General features: G+C 39.3%; 2 protein-coding genes across 3 annotated transcripts; both read right to left on the reverse strand.

The window, feature by feature from the left end:
- Nucleotides 1-3: 3 nt before the first annotated feature.
- manba (mannosidase, beta A, lysosomal) lies at nt 4-12,345 on the reverse strand. Its single transcript, XM_032546255.1, has 17 exons — nt 12,064-12,345; nt 10,662-10,756; nt 10,486-10,591; nt 10,223-10,396; nt 9,057-9,180; nt 8,747-8,916; nt 7,934-8,044; nt 7,145-7,296; nt 6,938-7,055; nt 6,084-6,170; nt 5,776-5,943; nt 5,281-5,499; nt 4,034-4,198; nt 3,225-3,369; nt 2,923-3,065; nt 1,683-1,943; nt 4-642 (listed from the first exon to the last, which is right to left on the reverse strand). Exons 1-17 carry the CDS (start codon nt 12,268-12,270, stop codon nt 418-420), a joined length of 2,670 nt encoding a protein of 889 aa, XP_032402146.1. The 5' UTR covers nt 12,271-12,345; the 3' UTR covers nt 4-417.
- A 730-nt stretch (nt 12,346-13,075) lies between these two features.
- LOC116708413 (ubiquitin-conjugating enzyme E2 D2-like) lies at nt 13,076-19,106 on the reverse strand. Of its 2 annotated transcripts, XM_032546259.1 has the most exons (8): nt 18,714-19,106; nt 17,665-17,728; nt 17,066-17,097; nt 16,815-16,892; nt 16,382-16,487; nt 15,898-15,991; nt 15,677-15,726; nt 13,076-14,143 (listed from the first exon to the last, which is right to left on the reverse strand). In XM_032546259.1, the coding sequence occupies exons 1-7, from the start codon at nt 18,735-18,737 to the stop codon at nt 15,678-15,680; spliced, it is 447 nt and encodes a 148-aa protein (XP_032402150.1). In that variant the 5' UTR covers nt 18,738-19,106; the 3' UTR covers nt 13,076-14,143; nt 15,677. The 2 variants fall into 2 exon arrangements, with proteins under 2 accessions (XP_032402150.1, XP_032402151.1); XM_032546260.1 differs by lacking the exon at nt 15,677-15,726 and having other exon boundaries at nt 18,714-19,102.
- Between the last annotated feature and the right edge of the window lie 120 nt (nt 19,107-19,226).

Below are 19,226 nucleotides of genomic sequence, written 5' to 3' on the forward strand. Positions count from 1 at the left end.
AGCTACTTTTACGATCTTTAAATTTAATTGTTAAATGTTTGTGGTACAAAACATTCCTGGTGGGAGGAATCAAGAGTCTGATATGACAAAAAATGTGCAAAATCAAGCAAAAAACCAAAAAAACCAAAATGCAAGTCATTCTGCATTACGGCACCTTTGACAAATTCTGGGAGTATGAATGCTTCATGTACTGTAAAAACTCACATCCCTGAGATACTCAGCTGCTCACCACATGCAGAGCCTCACCCTGTTCCAAAAGTAGCAAATACTAATAATCCTATCTTTGTTGTTTCAGTAGGCTTAGGAAACAAAAAAAAAGAAGAAAAGAAGATAAAAACATCACATTCAAAAGTCCCACAAGCGTGAAACATCTTAGAGCAGCAAAGGCTCTAAACTGGAGGCTCTCGCTCTCTCAGATCAGTAAACGTCCGTTAAAGTTGTGACTGTGAGCGATCCGGACAGTTCTCCCACACTGGTGGCTCGCCAGGCATCAAACCTGACGGTTGCGTTTCTTGTAACCATCAGGAAGCCGTTGGAGCTGAAGCGACCGGGGACGTTTCCCACGTCCAGCCAGACGAAAGGAGCCACGGCGGCGGAGTGGAGGGTAACAGCGAAGCCCGACTCGTCCTCCTGAACCTTCGCCTGGCGGAGGAAGAAAAAACACAAAACAAAAAAATAAATAAATCAACTAACACTTGATTCAAAAAGTTAAAGATAAGCAGTCACTCATCTGTGCGGCAGATATGACCACGAGTAGAGAAGACCCGGTTGTTTTCCCGTTAGGTACTTTCAGTGCTCAAAACCGAACACAAAAGGTTTAGAAGCGTCTAGAAAGGAAACCAACTTCCATAGATTTGTGGCGGCTATTTATTCAGGAGAGTACGACGTCGCAGCTAACAGGAAGGTGAACTTCTACTGTAAAGTTGCTGCGTTTCATCATTTTGAGGAGACCAAATGTTGGTCGAGGAATGTGCTGAAGTAGGAAGTGTTGGGAAACGTTCAGAAATCTCAGTTAATGGAAGAGTCAACACTGTACAGGAAAACATACAGGGGAATGCTATTAGCAATGCCAATCATGATAATAGTGTTAACCATAGCAATTCTTAATAAAAGTTTAAAATTGTTAACTAATTACTTTTTCATTTAAATTTTTTTAAAAAGAGTTTAACTGCAGAGCTGTGTAACATCTCTCTGCATTATGTCAGCGCCGATATACTTGAATGCTCCTGAATGTTACGATCATTCAGTGAATGATTTATCTGTCTAACAAGTAAATATAAATCACAGTAAGTAAGATGGACACAGCGTTTATTCATTTCGTAATAACTATTGCGATGCTTAGATTGTTAGCACAGACAGTCTGAGGGATTTGTCTGGATCATCAAAATTTCAATGATGCAGAGGTGAAGTTTTGAAACCTTGGCTTGTTTCTGAGAAAGTCTTTGTGTTTACGTTACAATAAAAATGAAGTCAGGTCCGTTAAGTTTTCACCTTATCCAGATGGCATGGGAAAAAAAACCCATTTCTTTGCTTCTTAAAGATGTTAAAGAGAAAAAGGAAACGGCTAAAACTGGCAGATAAAGAGGTTTACAAAAAATAAATACATTTTTAAAAAAATCACAAAACATTGTGGATTTTATCATCTATTATGTGTCCAAAGTGAATTTAGGAAATCTAATTACAGTAATGTTGGGTCTCTGCAGCCCCACGGCGTCTTTGGGTGAGCAGAGGAAGTGGCGGTTGGTTGGGCCATGCTGCGCGCCGCCTTCATCTTGTAGGTGGAAGGTGAGAAGGCAGGTGAGGCGGGTGCAGTGACCGCACCCAGCCAGCAGGGCGGCAACAGACTGTTTGTAAATGACGGCAGCGCCGCCTCCGGACACCAGCAGCGGGTTTGATGTCAACGTGCAAACAGAGTCCAGGCCAGCCCAGGAGTACACTGTGACCTGACACACACACACACACACACACACCCACACACACACACACACACACACATATGAAAAAAACCCCACTGTTTCTGCTGATATGTGACTGATAAAAGAAAAAATCAAGACTCTAAAAGCAGTAATAAATTAAATTAATAAAAAATAAATAAATAAAAATAAATATGGAAATATTCAGAAAAATACACCTTAAAAAATTACTAGGCATTATGATCCTATTAGATGCCAGATAAATACATAAAAAGAGTTTTTTTTACTACTTCTGTACCTTTTTTAAAAAAAAAAATCTATATATGTCTAGCTCTATGATGGTAATGATTTTTAAATGGATTTTTTTATTTTTATTCGCGGTATCCTCAGTCTTTTTGTCAAACTAGATTCAAAATGGCGTCGTATCCTTCTGAACCGCAAACAGATCCAGTCTGGAAGAGCCTGGAGATTCTCGGCCCTAACTGAGCCAACAAACTCATAAGAAAACGGAGATAATAATAAACTCCTGATCAAACCAAAATAAACATTAAAGATGACGTTTGCTCGAGTCACACACTAAATTTCCAGGCTATTAACTATGAGTTTAAATCACAGGCTGCGAAAGCGCTTACAAACTGTCGCCATGGTGAGAAGAAATGGACATATGAACTTTAAGAAGCTACGAAAGAGTCCGGTATGAAATGTCCAAAACTGAAATTTTGTGTTATATCTTTGTTTTTACATTAAGGTTCAGAAATGTATTTAATCAAATGGTAAATAAGATTCATGCTCTCTTTAATCTGTAGATAAACTGGACATTTCATTTCCTTTAACTGAAACCAAAGGTTTAACTCAACTAGAGGGATTTTTATTTATCTTCCTAATGAGAAAGTATGTATAAAATAGGTCAAAAGTCAAGGCCTCCTTGTCTCCCCTCTTCACAGTTATGTGCCACTGATTCTTTTTGGACTCGGTGACACATTTCAAAGGTGTACAAGTCGAAGCTAACCACAGCTCTGAGCTCCAGGTCACGACTCAGATCAGAGACGGCGTAGACCAACAGCGTGTCGTCGTCTTCGAAACCCACAGGAAGGACGGCGGCGAAGAAGTTCTGAGCAAAGTGGTGCAACATTTTCCACTTCCCACCGAACTCTGCACACAGAGAAAGCAAAAGGCGCAACGCAGCCTTGTAACTTCAACTAGTCTCCTTGTAGCCATTAAAATAACAGTCAGAGAAATGTTGGTCAAAGAATGTAAACAGAGTTGCAAAAGAATTTTTAAAAAAGGCCTTCCAGGTACCAGTTCACGCACCGATTGATGACCAGGACGGCGCCTGCCAGATGTCGTTGAGCTGCCAGTAGAAGGCGCCCATTGTGTGACCTTTGCCCTCAATTATTTCACTTCGACTCCTCCGGTAGAACTCTGTCTGCGTCTTCACACACTCGGCCTGCATGACCTGCGCAACCATCAAGACACAACTGAGATGACAACTGAGATGACTGAAATCCCATTTTTATTATCGAAATAAATCAACATATTTCAATTAAACTTAAGGTAATTATATATTTTTGATGGGGTTTTTAAAATAAGCTTCATTTTGTTATACGTTTACCATTTAAAGTCTGACAAACATTTATTAGGAAACTAAGATTTTTTTTAAATGATGTACTGATTATTTGTAGCATAATTGGTTCGTCAGGGTTCTGCGTTTATTTATTTGTCATAACCAAAAATAACTTTCATAAACACAATAAACACAACACTGAATGATACTTAAAAAGCGTTCCCGACTTTTACCAATTTAAGAAGTACATTACATATTTATATATATCTAAACATAAGATGTTTACAGAGTAGCAGATTGTTTTAGGAAAATATTTTGTTAAAGAAATAATCTTATCAAAAAATGAGACATTAGGCATTAAAAGGTTAATGACAGATTGGTCTTTTATATGGACATTTCCCTTGTATAACTACTTCAGCAACAGCCCCATGAGCCTGAATGTGAGGCAATAAAAACAAGACAAAAAAAATTGTAAAAAACACGAAAATATGTTTCTAAACTCTCATTTCCGTGCAACATTGAACGCGTAGGACATGAGGTGTGTTAAGAGGTTTACCTGAGTGATGTACAGAGTGTCTGTAAATCTCTTCAGGGGAAATGTGGAGTTGGGCAGGATGAAGTGAAGAGCGGCCTGCTGCAACATCTGGCGGTTCCCGTCTTCGTGATGCTGACGGTGGGAAGAGAAATTGCTGCTGTAGCTCCAGTCTTCTTGCACGGAAACCTGAAAACACGGCAGCAGGAAAAAAAGATTCAAATTGTGAAGACGTGGAAGACCAGGTCGGATTTTATTCCTCATAATTCAAAAATTCACAGGGTGAAATTCACCCTGAAGCTTATTTTTAAATAAGCTTCATTTTGTTATACGTTTACCATTTAAAGTCTGACAAAAATTGATCAGAAAACCAAGATTTTTTTGCCAATACTAAAAACTAGTATTTTTTGGTCTAGTTTTTAGTGCAAATATATTAATAGTACAAATAAAACAAAACAAACTTACAAGTAATTTTTTCTGTAAGACACAGAAGTTTGTTTTAAATCAATAATTACTTAATATTTATTTTAAAAAGTTCTAGTTTTACTGGCAGAAGTGCAAAAATGTCTTGTTATAAATGCCAGTGGAACTAGTACGTTTTGGAATCAATATTAAATAATTATCGACTTAAAATAAACTCTTAGATTTTGTTGAGAAGTTACTTGTAATGTACTTTTGTTTGAACCTAGATGAAAAATAGGATTTTGTGTTTTTTATAACTTTTTACCCACCAATAAGTGAGATTTAAAGTTCACATCTGATCATTTCTATGCCTCCTTCCTCACCCTGTGGTCAGATTTATATCTTTAACTTTGTATCTTAAATTCAGGTGGAATTAGAAAACATTTTGCCCCGTTACAACCCGTCCAACGTATGTTAGTTAGATACGATGTGGAAAACCACAACAAAGTAGCACACAGTGTTGCAGAGGACAAACACTGATACATACATTTCAAATCTTTTTACAAATGATATGAAAAGTGTGGCCTGCATTTGTATTTAGTCCCCTATATTCTTTTATCCCTAAATAAAACAGGAATTTTTATGGTTAACTATTAACGATTACTTTGTTTCGATTAAAGGTCAAATTTATGGAGGGTACGACTGAAAGAAACAAAAAGCCTGACAAAATTTTGAAAACAAGTATATATATTTTCTTTCCAATCCACAAATATGTGCTGCTTTGCCATGGCCTAGCAAAAATACTCAAAAAAAACAAAAAAACATAAAATTTTCTGAAACCGTAAGAGAAAACACTTGTGTTGAATTACCGGCTGCAGAGTGGAGAAAGACGGCCAGGACTGGAAGCCGTACTCGGAGGCAAAGCGCGTCCGGGGGAACGTCTTCCAGTCCCAGCAGTCCAGGACGTAGCTGTAGAAGTGAACGTCTCCGTAGCGGGGGTCGTACGGGTTCGCTGCCACCCAGCCCTCCTGCTCCGATTCAGCCCCGTTGGTCGGACTGGAGACGAGAAACGGACGACTCGGGTCCTCCTGGAGCGGATATGTGTTGTTAAATATAATTTTAAAAAAAATTTAAAAATCACACCAATCAGTCAAACGTTTCTCCCAGTGTATTATAAGCCTGGTGGGCCACCACCAGTGTAAAGAGTTGTTCAAAATGATTTAATTTTAAGAAGACAGAGCTCTTTTTTATTTTTAATTTACCAGTCTGTTACTGGGTTTTATCAGTGTGTTCTGGCACAGCCGTCCCTTTAAGAACATTCATAATCTTGATATGGCCTTAAATAAAATGCCTCAAACTCTGACCTGCTGGACGATCTGCCGGATGTTGTTCACATAAAGAGTCACGTAGTCGTTCACGTAGGTCGGCTTTAGGGAAGCTGGGATGCTGAACCAGTTCGTCGCCAAGGCAGCTTCGTTTTCGTTGTTCCCGCTCCAAATAATAATGGAAGGGTGCGACTTCAGGCGCTGCACCTGAAAAACCAAAAACAGTGAGCACCACCAGCCCACAGCGTGGATGTTTCTCTGATCAGCTTTGCGTTTCAACGTGCATACGTTCCTGTTTACAGACGGGAAACAAACGGAAAGCGGATCGTGTCGCCGTGTTCCCTCACCTGCTGGACCACCTCTTCTCTCACCGTCTGAACGAAGTCGTCCTCGGTGGGATACATGGCACAGGCGAACATGAAGTCCTGCCAGACCTAAGCACACGTGGTTTAATGCTTCCAGAGCCCGTCTGTTCGGCGGGTTCACACAGTGCAAAATCTGCTCTCAATTCCAAAAAAATTAAAAATGGCTGCTAGTCATCGGTTTGTTTACGTCTAAACGAAGCCGCCGTGTTCTCTGGGAGTTATTGGGGTAGTTATTATGTGTAAGGCAGACACCAAAAGTAAAAGAAACAAAGGCTTAAAGACTTTATAATTTATATAAATATAATTTCAAATGTATATAAATATACATTATATAAAGGCATATAATTATATAATGTATATTTATATAAATTTATAATTTATTTAGATTTAAATATTTATAAATTTGTGCAGTTTATATATAAACCCATTTTTATAGTAGATGGGTTTCTTGATTGTGCAATAAAATGGCACTTTGTGACTGGAAAACGCACAGTACTGCCCCTTTAAGAATTGTTTTGGGGACTGGTGGCATTTATTTGACAGTAATCAGACAGGAAGTGGACAGAGAGACGGGGGAGGGGGGGGGAGTCTTTTAGGTCAAATGGGTAAAATCTGATTAAACCCACATTATGTAATATTAACACGCTACTTTATGTACATTTAAAACTTAAGACATGTTTTAAAACAGCTACCAGACACATAATTACAGACATTAGACCCATTTCTGATCTTCAGTTATGCGCTTCCTGCTTCTGACGTTGAACACTGCAGTTTCTGAACGTTATCTTCGTAACACTGACTGGATGTGATGAATCTGTGCAGTCGGTAGACGTTACCATGACGCCCAGCTCATCGCAGATGTCATAGAACAGGTCCTGTTCATACACGCCTCCTCCCCAGACCCGCAGCGCGTTCATGTTGGCGTCGACAGCCGACTGCAGCAGGTTTCTCAAGCTGCAGGGCAATCGGAGGGAGATCTTAGGAAGAATGTGGCGCAAAAACAGGAGTTTATTTAAGCAGCACTCCGAAAAGGAGCGACCGACCTTGCTGGTGTCACTTGGTCCTGGAAGGAGTGAGCTGGGATCCAGTTGGATCCTTTGAGAAAAACGGGTCGGTCGTTGACGCGGAAATAGAAGCTCAAGCCCGGGGATCCGACGACGGGCTCCTGGATGAGTTCCACAGTGCGAAAAAACACCTGCAACAGAGATTCAGCTTATAATTGAAGACATTACATTTTTTATTATTTTAAGTTAAATTCTGCAGGTCTAATAGCTTCCAGCAGCTGAATTTCTGTAGATTCTAACATAACATGTGGTGAGAAATGTATTTAAGTTAAGATTTTGAAGCCTGAAGGGTGTGTGTGAGGTAAGGGTAGGCGGTAGAGACTTCAAAGCTTATATTTTGAGAGATTTATTGCGATAATAAAAAAGGATTTAAAACTTCTTTACAGTCTTATTTTAGGCAAATGTATGGATGAGACTGCATGTTAATGTAATCATAGCCCATAAAACACAACCACTGCTCATAAAAACACTAAACAGGCTTTGCTAGGACACTGCTTACAAAAAGAAGTGGTTTTTATTACTAAACTGCACATAGTAACAGTATTTAATCAGATTTATGGATTTATTGATACTTTCAGGGAACAAACAGAGGAGAAAATGAAATAACCATTTTCAAACACCCTTAATTGGAATTTATCATTGTAACAATAATTCCACATTCCTGTAATCATACGAAAATTTTCACCAGGGTAAGATGATAGTTTGATCGTAACTGTCAGCCTGTTGCACTGCAAGTAAAACGTCTGAAAACTAGAGGAAGAGCCTGACCTTGGACTCTTTGTGCAGGATCAGAAACTTCCCCAGAAAAGCCCTGACAGTGAGCAGGTAAGCGGGCTGATCGCCGAGTCCACTGGGCCACCAGAGCTTCACCTCTCTGATCTGGACAAAACAATAATAATTTTTAAAAAACAACAACAACAACAAAAAAAACAGGTAAAGACACATAAATAGCAAGATTAGACCCATTTTTGACATCACAAACCTTGACAACATTACACCAATACGTCCCTCCTGTTTTTTGCGATTCTACTGTTGCGGACATTCACTCAAAAATTTTAAAAATCCCCGCATTTGTGCTTTAATGCATAATTGTGAGTTTATTGCAAAACCAATCAAAAACTTCAGGTTTAAGCGATGCCAACTCCCACCTGCAGGTGGCGGTGTTTCTTACCCCTACTACATCGTTGCCTCAGCCTGACTTGAAGTCAAGTTACAATCCATGTAGATACAATACTTACATAAGTGCAAGAATTGCAAAATTTCTCGCAAATATTTATAAATTAGTGCCATAGAAAAAAAATTAAAAATAACAAGAAATTGTGAAATTCTGGAGAGATTAATCAATGTTATTTCATTTCAAGAATGACTCATGCAGCCACAACTTTTTCTTTATATTTAAAGCTTGTTAATGGGTTTTATCAGTGCATTCTGGTACTTTGAAAACAGTTTCACCTCTCTGTTCTGGACAAAACAAGAACAAAAAACCCCTAAAGAGGATTTAAAAAATATGTATATATGATAAGAAAAGGGATTATTTAAATCTAAAAACTTCTAAACCTTCAACAGAGCTGTAGAGGGCACCTGGTTGATGTTTAAGGTGAAGTTGTAGTTGAACTTTCCCTGGAGGAACGTCGTCGGGGCAGCTCGTTTTGAGTTCAGCTCGGATACGGAGATTTCTACTTCGCCGCGGAACGACTGAGCTGCGTCAACCAGAAGCTCCACCTGCAGCGTCCACTGAGACGAGCTGCGATCTGGACCAGCAGAACAAAGAAACAAGCCGCTCCGTTTACTGTCCCCCGAGATTCCTTTAAGGTTCAGCGCGTTTCTTCTTTTTGATTCGTAGTTCTGAGCAAGAAAAGGGAGTCGGTGATGAATATCGGCTGGAACTTACTGTACAGAGGAAGAGAGGAAAGCTGGATAAGCTGCAGGATGTCGAACGCCTCCAGTCGGACTCCTTTCCAAAGGCCCATGGTGGGAAAGGAAGGCCCCCAGTCCCAGCTGAAGGAGCTCTGCTCCTGCATTAAAAAAAAAAGACATCAGCTTTGAAGATCCGCTTTAAAATAGTGACGTTTTCACGTGAGAACTGCAAACTTTAAGGGAAATTCTTAGGATCTTCTTTTTTTGTGTGTGTGTGTGTGTGTGCGATAAACCAACGGACAGCGATGCATCAACTTGTGGATTGACAAAGTTTAAATAAATGAAACGACACAGTGGAGCAACTTGAACAGAGCATGAATACGATGAAATACGATGGTGGCAGCATCATGCTGTGGGGATGTTTACACATAGGACAGGAAAGCTGGTAAAAGTCGACTTGAAACTGTTTTCGCACGACGAGCGAAAACATACAATGTATTAAAACAACAAATCGGGGCTGAAACGATTAATCGTGACCAATCGATGATTGAGATGATTGTCAAGTAATTTAGTAATCGATTAATCATTAACTGGAGTTTTCAGATAGAAAAAAATGGAATTTTTTCTGAAATAATAACACAGAGCAATAACTAAGCTGGAACTGTGCAAATAATATATTTTGGATTTGATAGAAAAAAAACATAACTTATGAGTGAAGTCGCACAGTTTTAGTTTCACCTGGTACAAAAAACTGTACCAACCAACTACACAGTTCATCTACGCCGTGCTAATGTTGTTTGAAGTACTTTTTTTTTTAGCTTCAGCTTCATCCTTTGAGCAAAATGTAAAGGTCACTGCATTTCACGCAACAGTGTTTATACTCTTATTTTAAAAAGGAATGGAATTATTTGTTTATTTGTACTTTTTCAATGAATTTTTTTATCTTGTATAACTAACTTTTTATCTGAATCATCGTCAGAACAGTTGATTACTTAAATAATCAAAGATGCATGTGTGAGATTGATCCGGTCAGAAGTCCAGACCCACATCGGATGGAGAATCTGTGCAGCGACTCGATTCAATCAGACAGAAAGGAAGGAAAACAAAGTATTTTTGTCTCCAAACAAAATTTTGTAGAAACAATCCGCTGAGTTTTACGAGTCGTTTTGTATTCAAGGCCAAAGCATATTTCCTTCTTACTTTTCGAATGAAATTGACGTGACATTCGCCTTTCTGGACGTCTGGCGGACATTCGGGAGGAACGGCGTAGGAAGAGTGAGCGCTCCGCCGCTCCGCGGCGTACAGGACCGGAGAAAGGAAAGCCACTTCCAGAACGTTCTCGCCGTCTTTCAGCAGATCTCTGACGGAGAAGTCCTGCCCTCCACACAAACGAGAGAGAGAGTTTTAAAGAGACGGCACACCGATACAAGTCAACACCGGACGCCCTTTTGAGCCGAACTCACATATCTGCGAAACATGTTGTCCGTCTTCCCCAGGACGACCCCGTTAAGAGAGATGGACGCGACTGTGTCCACGCCGTCGAAGACGAGCAGCGCCTTCTGTTTGACCCTGATGTAGCGAAGAGTAAAGAAACGGGTCATAAAATTTGACCAACAATATTACAAACGGGAACACTGACCGTATCTGAGGAGACGCAGTAAATGTGGTCGTATACGTCCAGTTGTCGAGGGCGATCCATCGGTACGAAACATCGTTAAACCTGAAATATGGGTCCTAGAATTAAGAAACAAAACATGATTTAATTTGAAATCGCCAATCAAAAAACAATTTAACGACTTAAACAAGATTTTTCTCTGCAACTCACACAAATGCTGAAAATGTGTGAGCTAAAGCACACAGTAAGCTTTACTGGAGCATTTGTTATCTCTCTGTGACATATAGTTAAAAAAAACTGTATTAAAATTAAAGTCAGTCTCAATTTTAATCAAGGTGGTGCAGAAAATGCAATTTGTTTTGTTTTGATGTAGAATTTTTTTGTATTTGAATATTTTTGCTAATAGTTTGTCGTGGAATTATTACTTCGAATTTATCAGTAATCATTTTTAGATACATTTTCTTGTCATTAGTTTAGAAACCTGCTTTGTTGAAACATAATTTTCCATAAATATCAAAACCCCACAGTAGAAAAATGTACCCATCATCTTTTGACAAAGGTCTTACATTTTACTTTATTTTAAAATAAAGGAGAAATGGAATGGTGTGTCTTTTTTTTTATTTCCAACATGTTCACATTTAAACACCATGAATTAACATTTTGTTTCAAAAACAGGTCAGAGGTCGCTACATTATTTCTTTTTTGTATGAACTCTCCAGGGATAATTTGGCATCCGTGTCTCATCAAGGCAACAAAAAGTCATGGATTACTACGGTAATTAGAAATTTCTATTAAGTCTGATCATGTCGTATCTCTGCTTGGCTTTCTAACCATACGGCCAGACAGAGGTTTAATAAAGAGGAGCAGCTAAAGCAAATGACATGGATTAGCAGTGCTTTGCCAACTCACCACCTCCCAGAACATGTTACAGTGGAATATCATCTTTACTGCCCAGATAATGAGTTGTTAGCATGTCAAGACATTCTAGAGATTATCATACAGTCAAAGCCCTCTTCAGATTTACCAATATTCCCAGTGGCTCTTTGAAGATGCTTGGCTGACACCAGTTACACTTGACTTACCTCTGAGATTGGTAAAGTATTTTTAAATGAATTGGATTTCTATCGACTTAAATTAAAACCCATTTTTCACATTTATTTAAACTGATTGTCAACGAGATCCCGATAACTCTTCAACATAATTTAAAAATAATTAATTTCCTAATATGGGAAAGTACTGCAAACACCGCCTCTAAAGCTTGGGGACTATTCTGCATTCCAACAGGAAACACCAGCGACGATTTTTATTCCTGCGAAACTTTGCTAATTTAGCAAAAATGTGCACGGATGTCGCTCCGCCGGAGACCTGACAGCTTTACAGTTTACTCCGAGTTGACGGTACGTAAAAATACCATTTTCCTTCCTACCTGGATGTACTGCTGCCGCCGCAGGGCGGAGTGAACGCAGCCAGGTACCTCCGCAGGCAGAAGCAGCGACCCGTTGGAGTTTGACAGCCTCCATTTTCCGTTCAGACTCAGCTCCAGTCGCTGCTTCTCTGCTGAAACGAGAGCCGGAAGAACTCCGACAGCTAGCCACAGCAAACCCCAGCTCAAAGGAGTCCGAACCTGCGCCATGGAGGCATAGTTTACACGGCCACGACTGGTTGGCTTGTGATAGACAAAGAGCGCTTCCGTGTTCGTCACGTGACAAAACCTGTGACAGTCAGCTGATGGCGGAGGGATATTAGTGGCGCGAAAACAAGCATTTTGTTTTAAGCACTTAAAAAGGCCGTCACATTGGTATTGTTTTGTTTTAATACCAATGTCGCACTTTTCTTTTTTTAAACTAACATTTTGCCAATATGAAAAACACTGGGTAGGTTGAGTGAAACTGGTGCAAAACCAATTTTATAATCCCCACAGCAACAATTACATTTTTCATTTAAAATTAGAAACGGGAGGGGAAAAAATTGTAAGCAAGGACTTTAAAAAATTAGCCATTTCAGTTCAATTTCGTTTGCCGCAGGACATTTTTCTCAGTGGGCGGGGCTAAAAGCTTGGCAGACTATTGTACAGACCAACCAATCAGAAGCCAGTATTTTCAGACAAGTCATGGTGACCAATTGAAAGGCAAAAACTGTCAACAGGCGTGTTTCCAGGCTACATTTTTTCAGCTTATTAATATATTAATCATTTTTTCCAACCCAATGAAATGGGTACTTTCAGCACTCGATGCAAAAATATGCTTCCATTCCAAATTTCTTTTGAGTGTTTTCTATGTAATCATTCAGACTGATCACAATGTATTCAATCCTATTTGTAATCAAACCACTTTATTGCAGTTAGTTCCACAGATTTTTACCCACAGCGTCAAACTGAGCAAAGATTACATTTTTTTTTTTGTGTCGTTTCTCATTGATGAAAAACAGCATCAAAAGAATATAGTTTGGAGAAACTTTATTGAAGGGAAAACTAAAAAGAAACAGAGCTACGAGTTGATCATCAACCCTTTAGCTTTGCATCAACATTTCAGGGCTACAAGAAGACAGTGTTTGAGTGGGCATAAAAATGAAGAGAAAAGAAAAATGCTCATCTACTGGCTTCTAAATAACAGAAAAAAAAAAGAAATGAAAAGCATTTGTGAAGAACCAATCCCCTCCCCCCAACTGTTCAACCTTACAATTCACTTAATTTGCAGAAACATCAGATATAATAGCCTACCTTTATTAACATGCATAAAATACAACATTGAACTTCTTATATTCGTTTCCTTAACATTGATATATGCTGCTCTGCTTCTCTGTACACACGTTGACAGTGGAATAACACACACTTATCAGATAGATTCCTACACTACTGATCAGAGAAACATACTGATGTCACCTCAGCTCATGAGATGCAACCAGCAAACCAGTTTCCTCGCGCTCAAAATTCTGCTATCTGATAAAATGCAGAATTATACCAATTAGGGAAGAAACGTTTTCAAGAAACTGCCAGCTCAAAGAGAAATGCAGCGATCAGAGACAAAAATCCAGCCGGATGACGAATTGGGAGAGAGCATCGTGGGATTGATTTTTCAGCAGGTTTCAGGAGAGCAGCTGCGTCCGAGTTTTGAAGTGTGGAAATGATTACAATGTGTCGAGCGCTCTCACTCTGGTGTTAGGAGCTATGATTTCGTTTGGGTTTTTTTTTTTTCCTTCTGTTCAACTCAAAAAGGAGTCACAATTTGACAGAAACTGGCATGACCTACACAGAAAACACTATCTTCTTATGAGCGTGCAGGTGGGGGGGGGGGGGGGGGGGGGGGGGGAGAAGAAAAAAACAAAAATAGAAAAGAAAAAAAGAGGGGAGGTCAAATGCATTGATTAACCAAAAATACAGTGAAAAAGAAAAAAAAAACTGAATCCCGTAATTTTAAGTTTGAACCAGCAAAGATTTCCACCTGCTCTTCAAACGATGTCATCACATTGCGTACTTCTGTGTCCATTCTTTCGCCATTTTTATGTATCTGTGAGGAGAAAGACAGTCGTTAATTATTAATACCAATATTTCAGATTCAGCGGCGAGGTTGCCGTGTAGCTTTAGGCTTCTTTAAACACATGCACCTTCAGGTCAAAAACATGTCCTACATTATTCACTCAAACGTCAGGGATTGTCTCCATTTACATAAATGGGGAGTTTAGAGAGAAATTATGTTCATGCTCAAGTTAGTAATCTTTCACATGCACACATACCCTGTTCCAATTTGTTAAAACACAAATCCTTGTGATGGAAGACAATTTTAGTACACTTTTCATCCATATATGGAAAAGGATGTTGGTATTTTTTTTGTATGTTTCACAGATAAACAGAGATGCACAAACGATTCAGCTGCCGCCTGTCTGGAAACTCAAAAATTGGATCTTTTTCCTGATCATTGAATGCACCCTAAGCAATTGCTACCAGGCAACACTGATACGCAAGACACTTTAGTTTGGGTGACATTAAATAAAGAAGACAGTTTTCTGCTATCAGATTTATCCTTCTTAATGTCCAACATGTCTGAGTTACAACATGCTGGATGCCTTTTGGAAATCTTAATACGAAAAAAATATATATACTGTTTTTGGCTGTGTCAATCATTATTAGTAGATGCCAAAGACCGTTCACAGATGTTGGTTAATCTCTCGTCTTTGCTTCCAAATGAGTTTCAAACCAACTGCATTCAGACAGGAAGGCTAACTGTGCTAATCCATAAACTAAAAGCTATAAACAAGTTTGAATGCCTTTCTTGTATTACAGATGAGATCAAAATAATAAAAAAATCTGCCAATATTAGTATCAGCAAAACCTGGCCAAAAAAATCTGATTTGTGCATCTTTGGGCTGGACAATATGGCTGAAAAACGTATCATGACACAAGCGTTTCATATCAGCTGATTATTATTGATTAGGTTTTTTGTTCCAAATTTATGAAATGGTGGCATAACATTTCCTCTTTTAGCCACAGTTTTCACTCCATGATGTTTTTTAAAGTGGTTCTGAGAGGAAACTTAAACTACTACTGCTGCGCAAATTACTCAGCATGTTGTTGCTAGGTAACAAAAGAGTGAGTTAGTTGACACCAATCACCAATGGCTAAAGTCTTTCCTCTGATCTGGGTCTGCCGTTCCGGATCGGAGTTTGGTGAAATTATTGAATATTCTATCAGACGTATTATCTATTGAGATTGACCATGTATCCATAGCAATATATAAATTATTTTATTGTCCAGCACTAGTGCATCTCTACCAAAAGAAAAGAAAAATCTGAATTTCATTTTGCACAGAATGATCTTGTGTCTCAGTGTCAAAATAAAAACAGGTCAAATTTTTAAGCATAAATCAAAACCTTAAGATCAATAAATGGGTTCCTGTAAATCTTATGAGACAATTTGACTAATCAAATTTTCCCCTTTTATAAACACAGACACAAGCCTCTGGTTAGGCCAGTGAGGTCAGAGCATGGCAGCACATCCAGTCTCATAGCAGCAGCCAAGATGCAGCTCCAGCCCTTCACCTTACCCTAAAGCATGGCATATTTTGTTGTCCACTCCTGAGCTAGTTTATTGTACCTAACAAAGTGAAACCAGATTACATAACAGATCCCAGCCATTTTAAAGTTATAACTATACATAAAAAGTCAAATATCATTTCTAACACACCATAAATATATATAGTTGAAATGACTGTTACCCAGATACACAACTGGCTCATTTTCATGTTTATTCAACATGGGTACTTACTTCTGACTATCTGTTTTGTAGATTCGTGCAATCTCTGGCACTAGTGGGTCGTCGGGGTTTGGGTCACATAGGAGTGAGCAAATGGAGAGAAGAACTGAAAGAAAAATAAATTAAAAAAAAAAACTTTACAAATAAGCCATTCTAGATATTAAATGTTATTTTCTATATTTTTGACTTAAATGCTGCCATCAGGGCCTTGCTTTTGTCAGACTGCCCCAGGGCAGCTGTGGCTGCTGTCCAGTAGCTTGCCACCATCAGTGTGTGAGTGAATGACTAATGTGAAATGTTTTAGGGTCCTCTGGTGTTGATAAAGTACAAAGCCATTCAGCATTTCTGTCAGTGTCTTTTGTATCTAGCTTTGTCATTTTACCTGACCACATAAGACAATTTATTTTGACAAGATTAAGACTTAATACATGTGTGTATATATAAAAAAAAGAACTAAACCCAAATCTCACCACTTGAGTCACATGAATATTCATACCTTTAGAAATAGTAAGTGCTGGAGACCACTGTGATCTGAGAATATCCAGACAGATACTGCCGTTACTGTTAATATTTGGGTGGTAAATTCTTGTTGTGAATGCAACCTGAAGGGAAAGAGGACAAAAAAAAACAAACAGAACATATACGTTAGATAAGGCAAAGCTGCACACGTTGGGTACATATTTTAAATTCCTTCTTCCAGAGCGGTGACTGCCTGTTTCTGGAATGACAGGTAGTGCGTCACAAGTTTCCAAACAAACAAATAGTTTCCAAAAACCAGTTTGATTTACAAGAGCTGTGTTTGATGGGTTGATTAAGGAAAAAAAAAAAAAAAAAAGGGACAGCAACTTTACCCCCCCAAAAAATATATATATTTTTTTTCCACCGCGACCATGTGTTCTAGCGTTGTTTTATTGAGTGTGTCTGCTTACCTTGGGTGGTTTGAAGGGGTAGTCTGTTGGAAAATGAATTGTCAAGAAGAAAACTCCTCCCTGATATGGACTGTCGCTCTGAAACATGGACACAGTTTCTGCTTTAGAAAGGATTCAACACTTCCTGAACGCAGCTCTCTAACATTTTCAAGTCAAATTTTGACCTTTATCTTACGGACGCATTGAAAAGCCGCCAAGAACGCCATTCCGGTTTATGTTGGTGCGCAACTATTATGTCATAAAATACTTACTGGTCCCATGATTGTGGCCTGCCAGTGAAACACTGCGGAGAACAGAAAGCAAAACGTTAGAAAATGGTGAAAGGTCACAGGTATGTGATCTGACGGGAAGTATTCAGCCGGAGATTTCTCATAGCTTCCCGGCAGCAAATGTTTGTGTTCCCTCTCGCTGGGCAACTCTGTAAAATATATTTTATACATAGGAGACTAGAATTTGCACATTTTGTTTTCATCGACCAATCCAAATGATGATTTTGTTCCCTCCATTTTTAAATTTGACATAGGACAATTTGAGCATTTTAGTCAATTATTACATATTCCCATAGCCATGTTTTCTGATCCACTTTGATTTTGAGTTTTGTCCCCTCCATTTTCTTTCAAATTCAAAACAAAAATCAAAAGAACCTACAGCACTTCAAAATAAATAAATAAAAAAACAAACAATACAGCAGAGGAGCAGCAACAACAAAGATCAAAACTTAAACTGGCAGGTCAGGATAAGCCAGATCTGTACATCTTTACAAATTATATTACATTAGTAAATTAATAGGTTATTTTGAAAAACAATGTGGCTGAAATGAAAGGTAAAAAAATTTTTTAAAAAAACTTACTGTCATCACCCACTGGGCCAGCTGAGCACTGTGCTGGAGGGTCACGAGCCAGGTCATTAAGTTCCTATAATAATACAAAAAAATTAGTTAAAACAACTAATTAGCCGACAGTGATGGGTCAATATTATTTAAAAGCAGTGTAAGGAATTGAGCTTTTCAAATCCCAGATGTCAAAATTTCCTTTCCCAAACATCCACTGACACTGTTGACCCCCTTTCTATTCTCCAGTTGCATCTGTGGACCACCTACCATCATCTTACACCCTAAACTGGAAAATTCACCCTATGTACATGCCGTAAAAGCTACCCTGTTATTTATGGGTATACAGCTATTTTAGAGTGAGGTGGAAGCATTGCCCCACCCCGGCCTTCAGACACCATTTCACAAACAAGTTGAGGGATTTCCTTGAAGGAATATTCTAGAGTGAAGAAATCAAGCCGACCTGTCAACACTTTTAGTGCGAGTGTCCATTTAACAGCTCGACGTAAATGTAAATATAGGTAAATGAGTAGGAGCAAACTCCCAGGAAATCCGTAATTTTAGCCGGCGTAGAGTACAAAGACGGATTCAGAAAGTAAAAGAGAGAGAAAAAAAGGAAAAGAAAAGAAAATGAGTCATGGAGTCCCGACTGGAAATGTTGGCAACTGCCGTAGTTCAGCACGAGCTCTGGGCGACCGGAGGGCCCGAAACCGCGCGTTGTGTGTGAAGGTATGAAGAACCGTGACAACTATGCGACATCTTGTTGTCAACCCGTCTCGATGAACAAAGTTAGCCTGTAACTGAAACTGCTAACAATAGCCAACGAGCCGCCTGGTGTTTAGCGAATAAAACTTAACCGACGTACGTCAGTGCTTAGCCGGCAAGAACGAAGTTTATAAGAAACAACGCAAACTAAACTCGAAATTCGTCAAAGTGGCGTACGTGAAAGAATTGTGAAGTTGACGCTTCCTCGAACACGCATCACCGCCTGGTTTCACAGGATACGGCTGCATTGTGGGTGGCTAGCCCGGCTAACGCGACTAGCTAACATTTTAACGACGGCGTCTTACCTTGTGAATCCTTTTCAGAGCCATCCTTTCTCGGTGTTCTCGTCTTTTGAGCGAAGGTTTTGCGGTCCAGCTACTGGAACGTCAGCTGTAATCTGCCAGGGCGATTCGTTCAGTTGGAGTAACTGACGCTGGGTCAACTCGACGGCCTTTCTTCTTCGGCTAGCGCAGTTAGCTGGCTAGCTAGCGTGCTAAAACTACGTATGCGCGGAGTTCAAACACCAGATGTTACGCTCTCTTCTGATAAACTGTTCTTTTTCGCACAGCGGCAGTTACTTATACAAGACTCTTGGTATCCACGTTTGAAACTAAATAAGTGCCTGTGTCGATTAAAAAAAAAAAAAGAATCGTTAGACGACTGCGCTCCTCTCGTTTTGGTTTCGGTCGACGATGTTAGGTAACTAGCCGCTGTCTACATATATGTGAAGCTTTATGACGACGGAAGGCGGGCCTAACCGCGCGTGACGCAGCGGATATGATGGCAAATTGGGCGCAAGCCTACAGTAAGACCAAACG

Source organism: Xiphophorus hellerii, chromosome 19 (genome assembly GCF_003331165.1).
Source record: "Xiphophorus hellerii strain 12219 chromosome 19, Xiphophorus_hellerii-4.1, whole genome shotgun sequence".
Taxonomy (NCBI): Eukaryota; Metazoa; Chordata; class Actinopteri; order Cyprinodontiformes; family Poeciliidae; genus Xiphophorus; species Xiphophorus hellerii.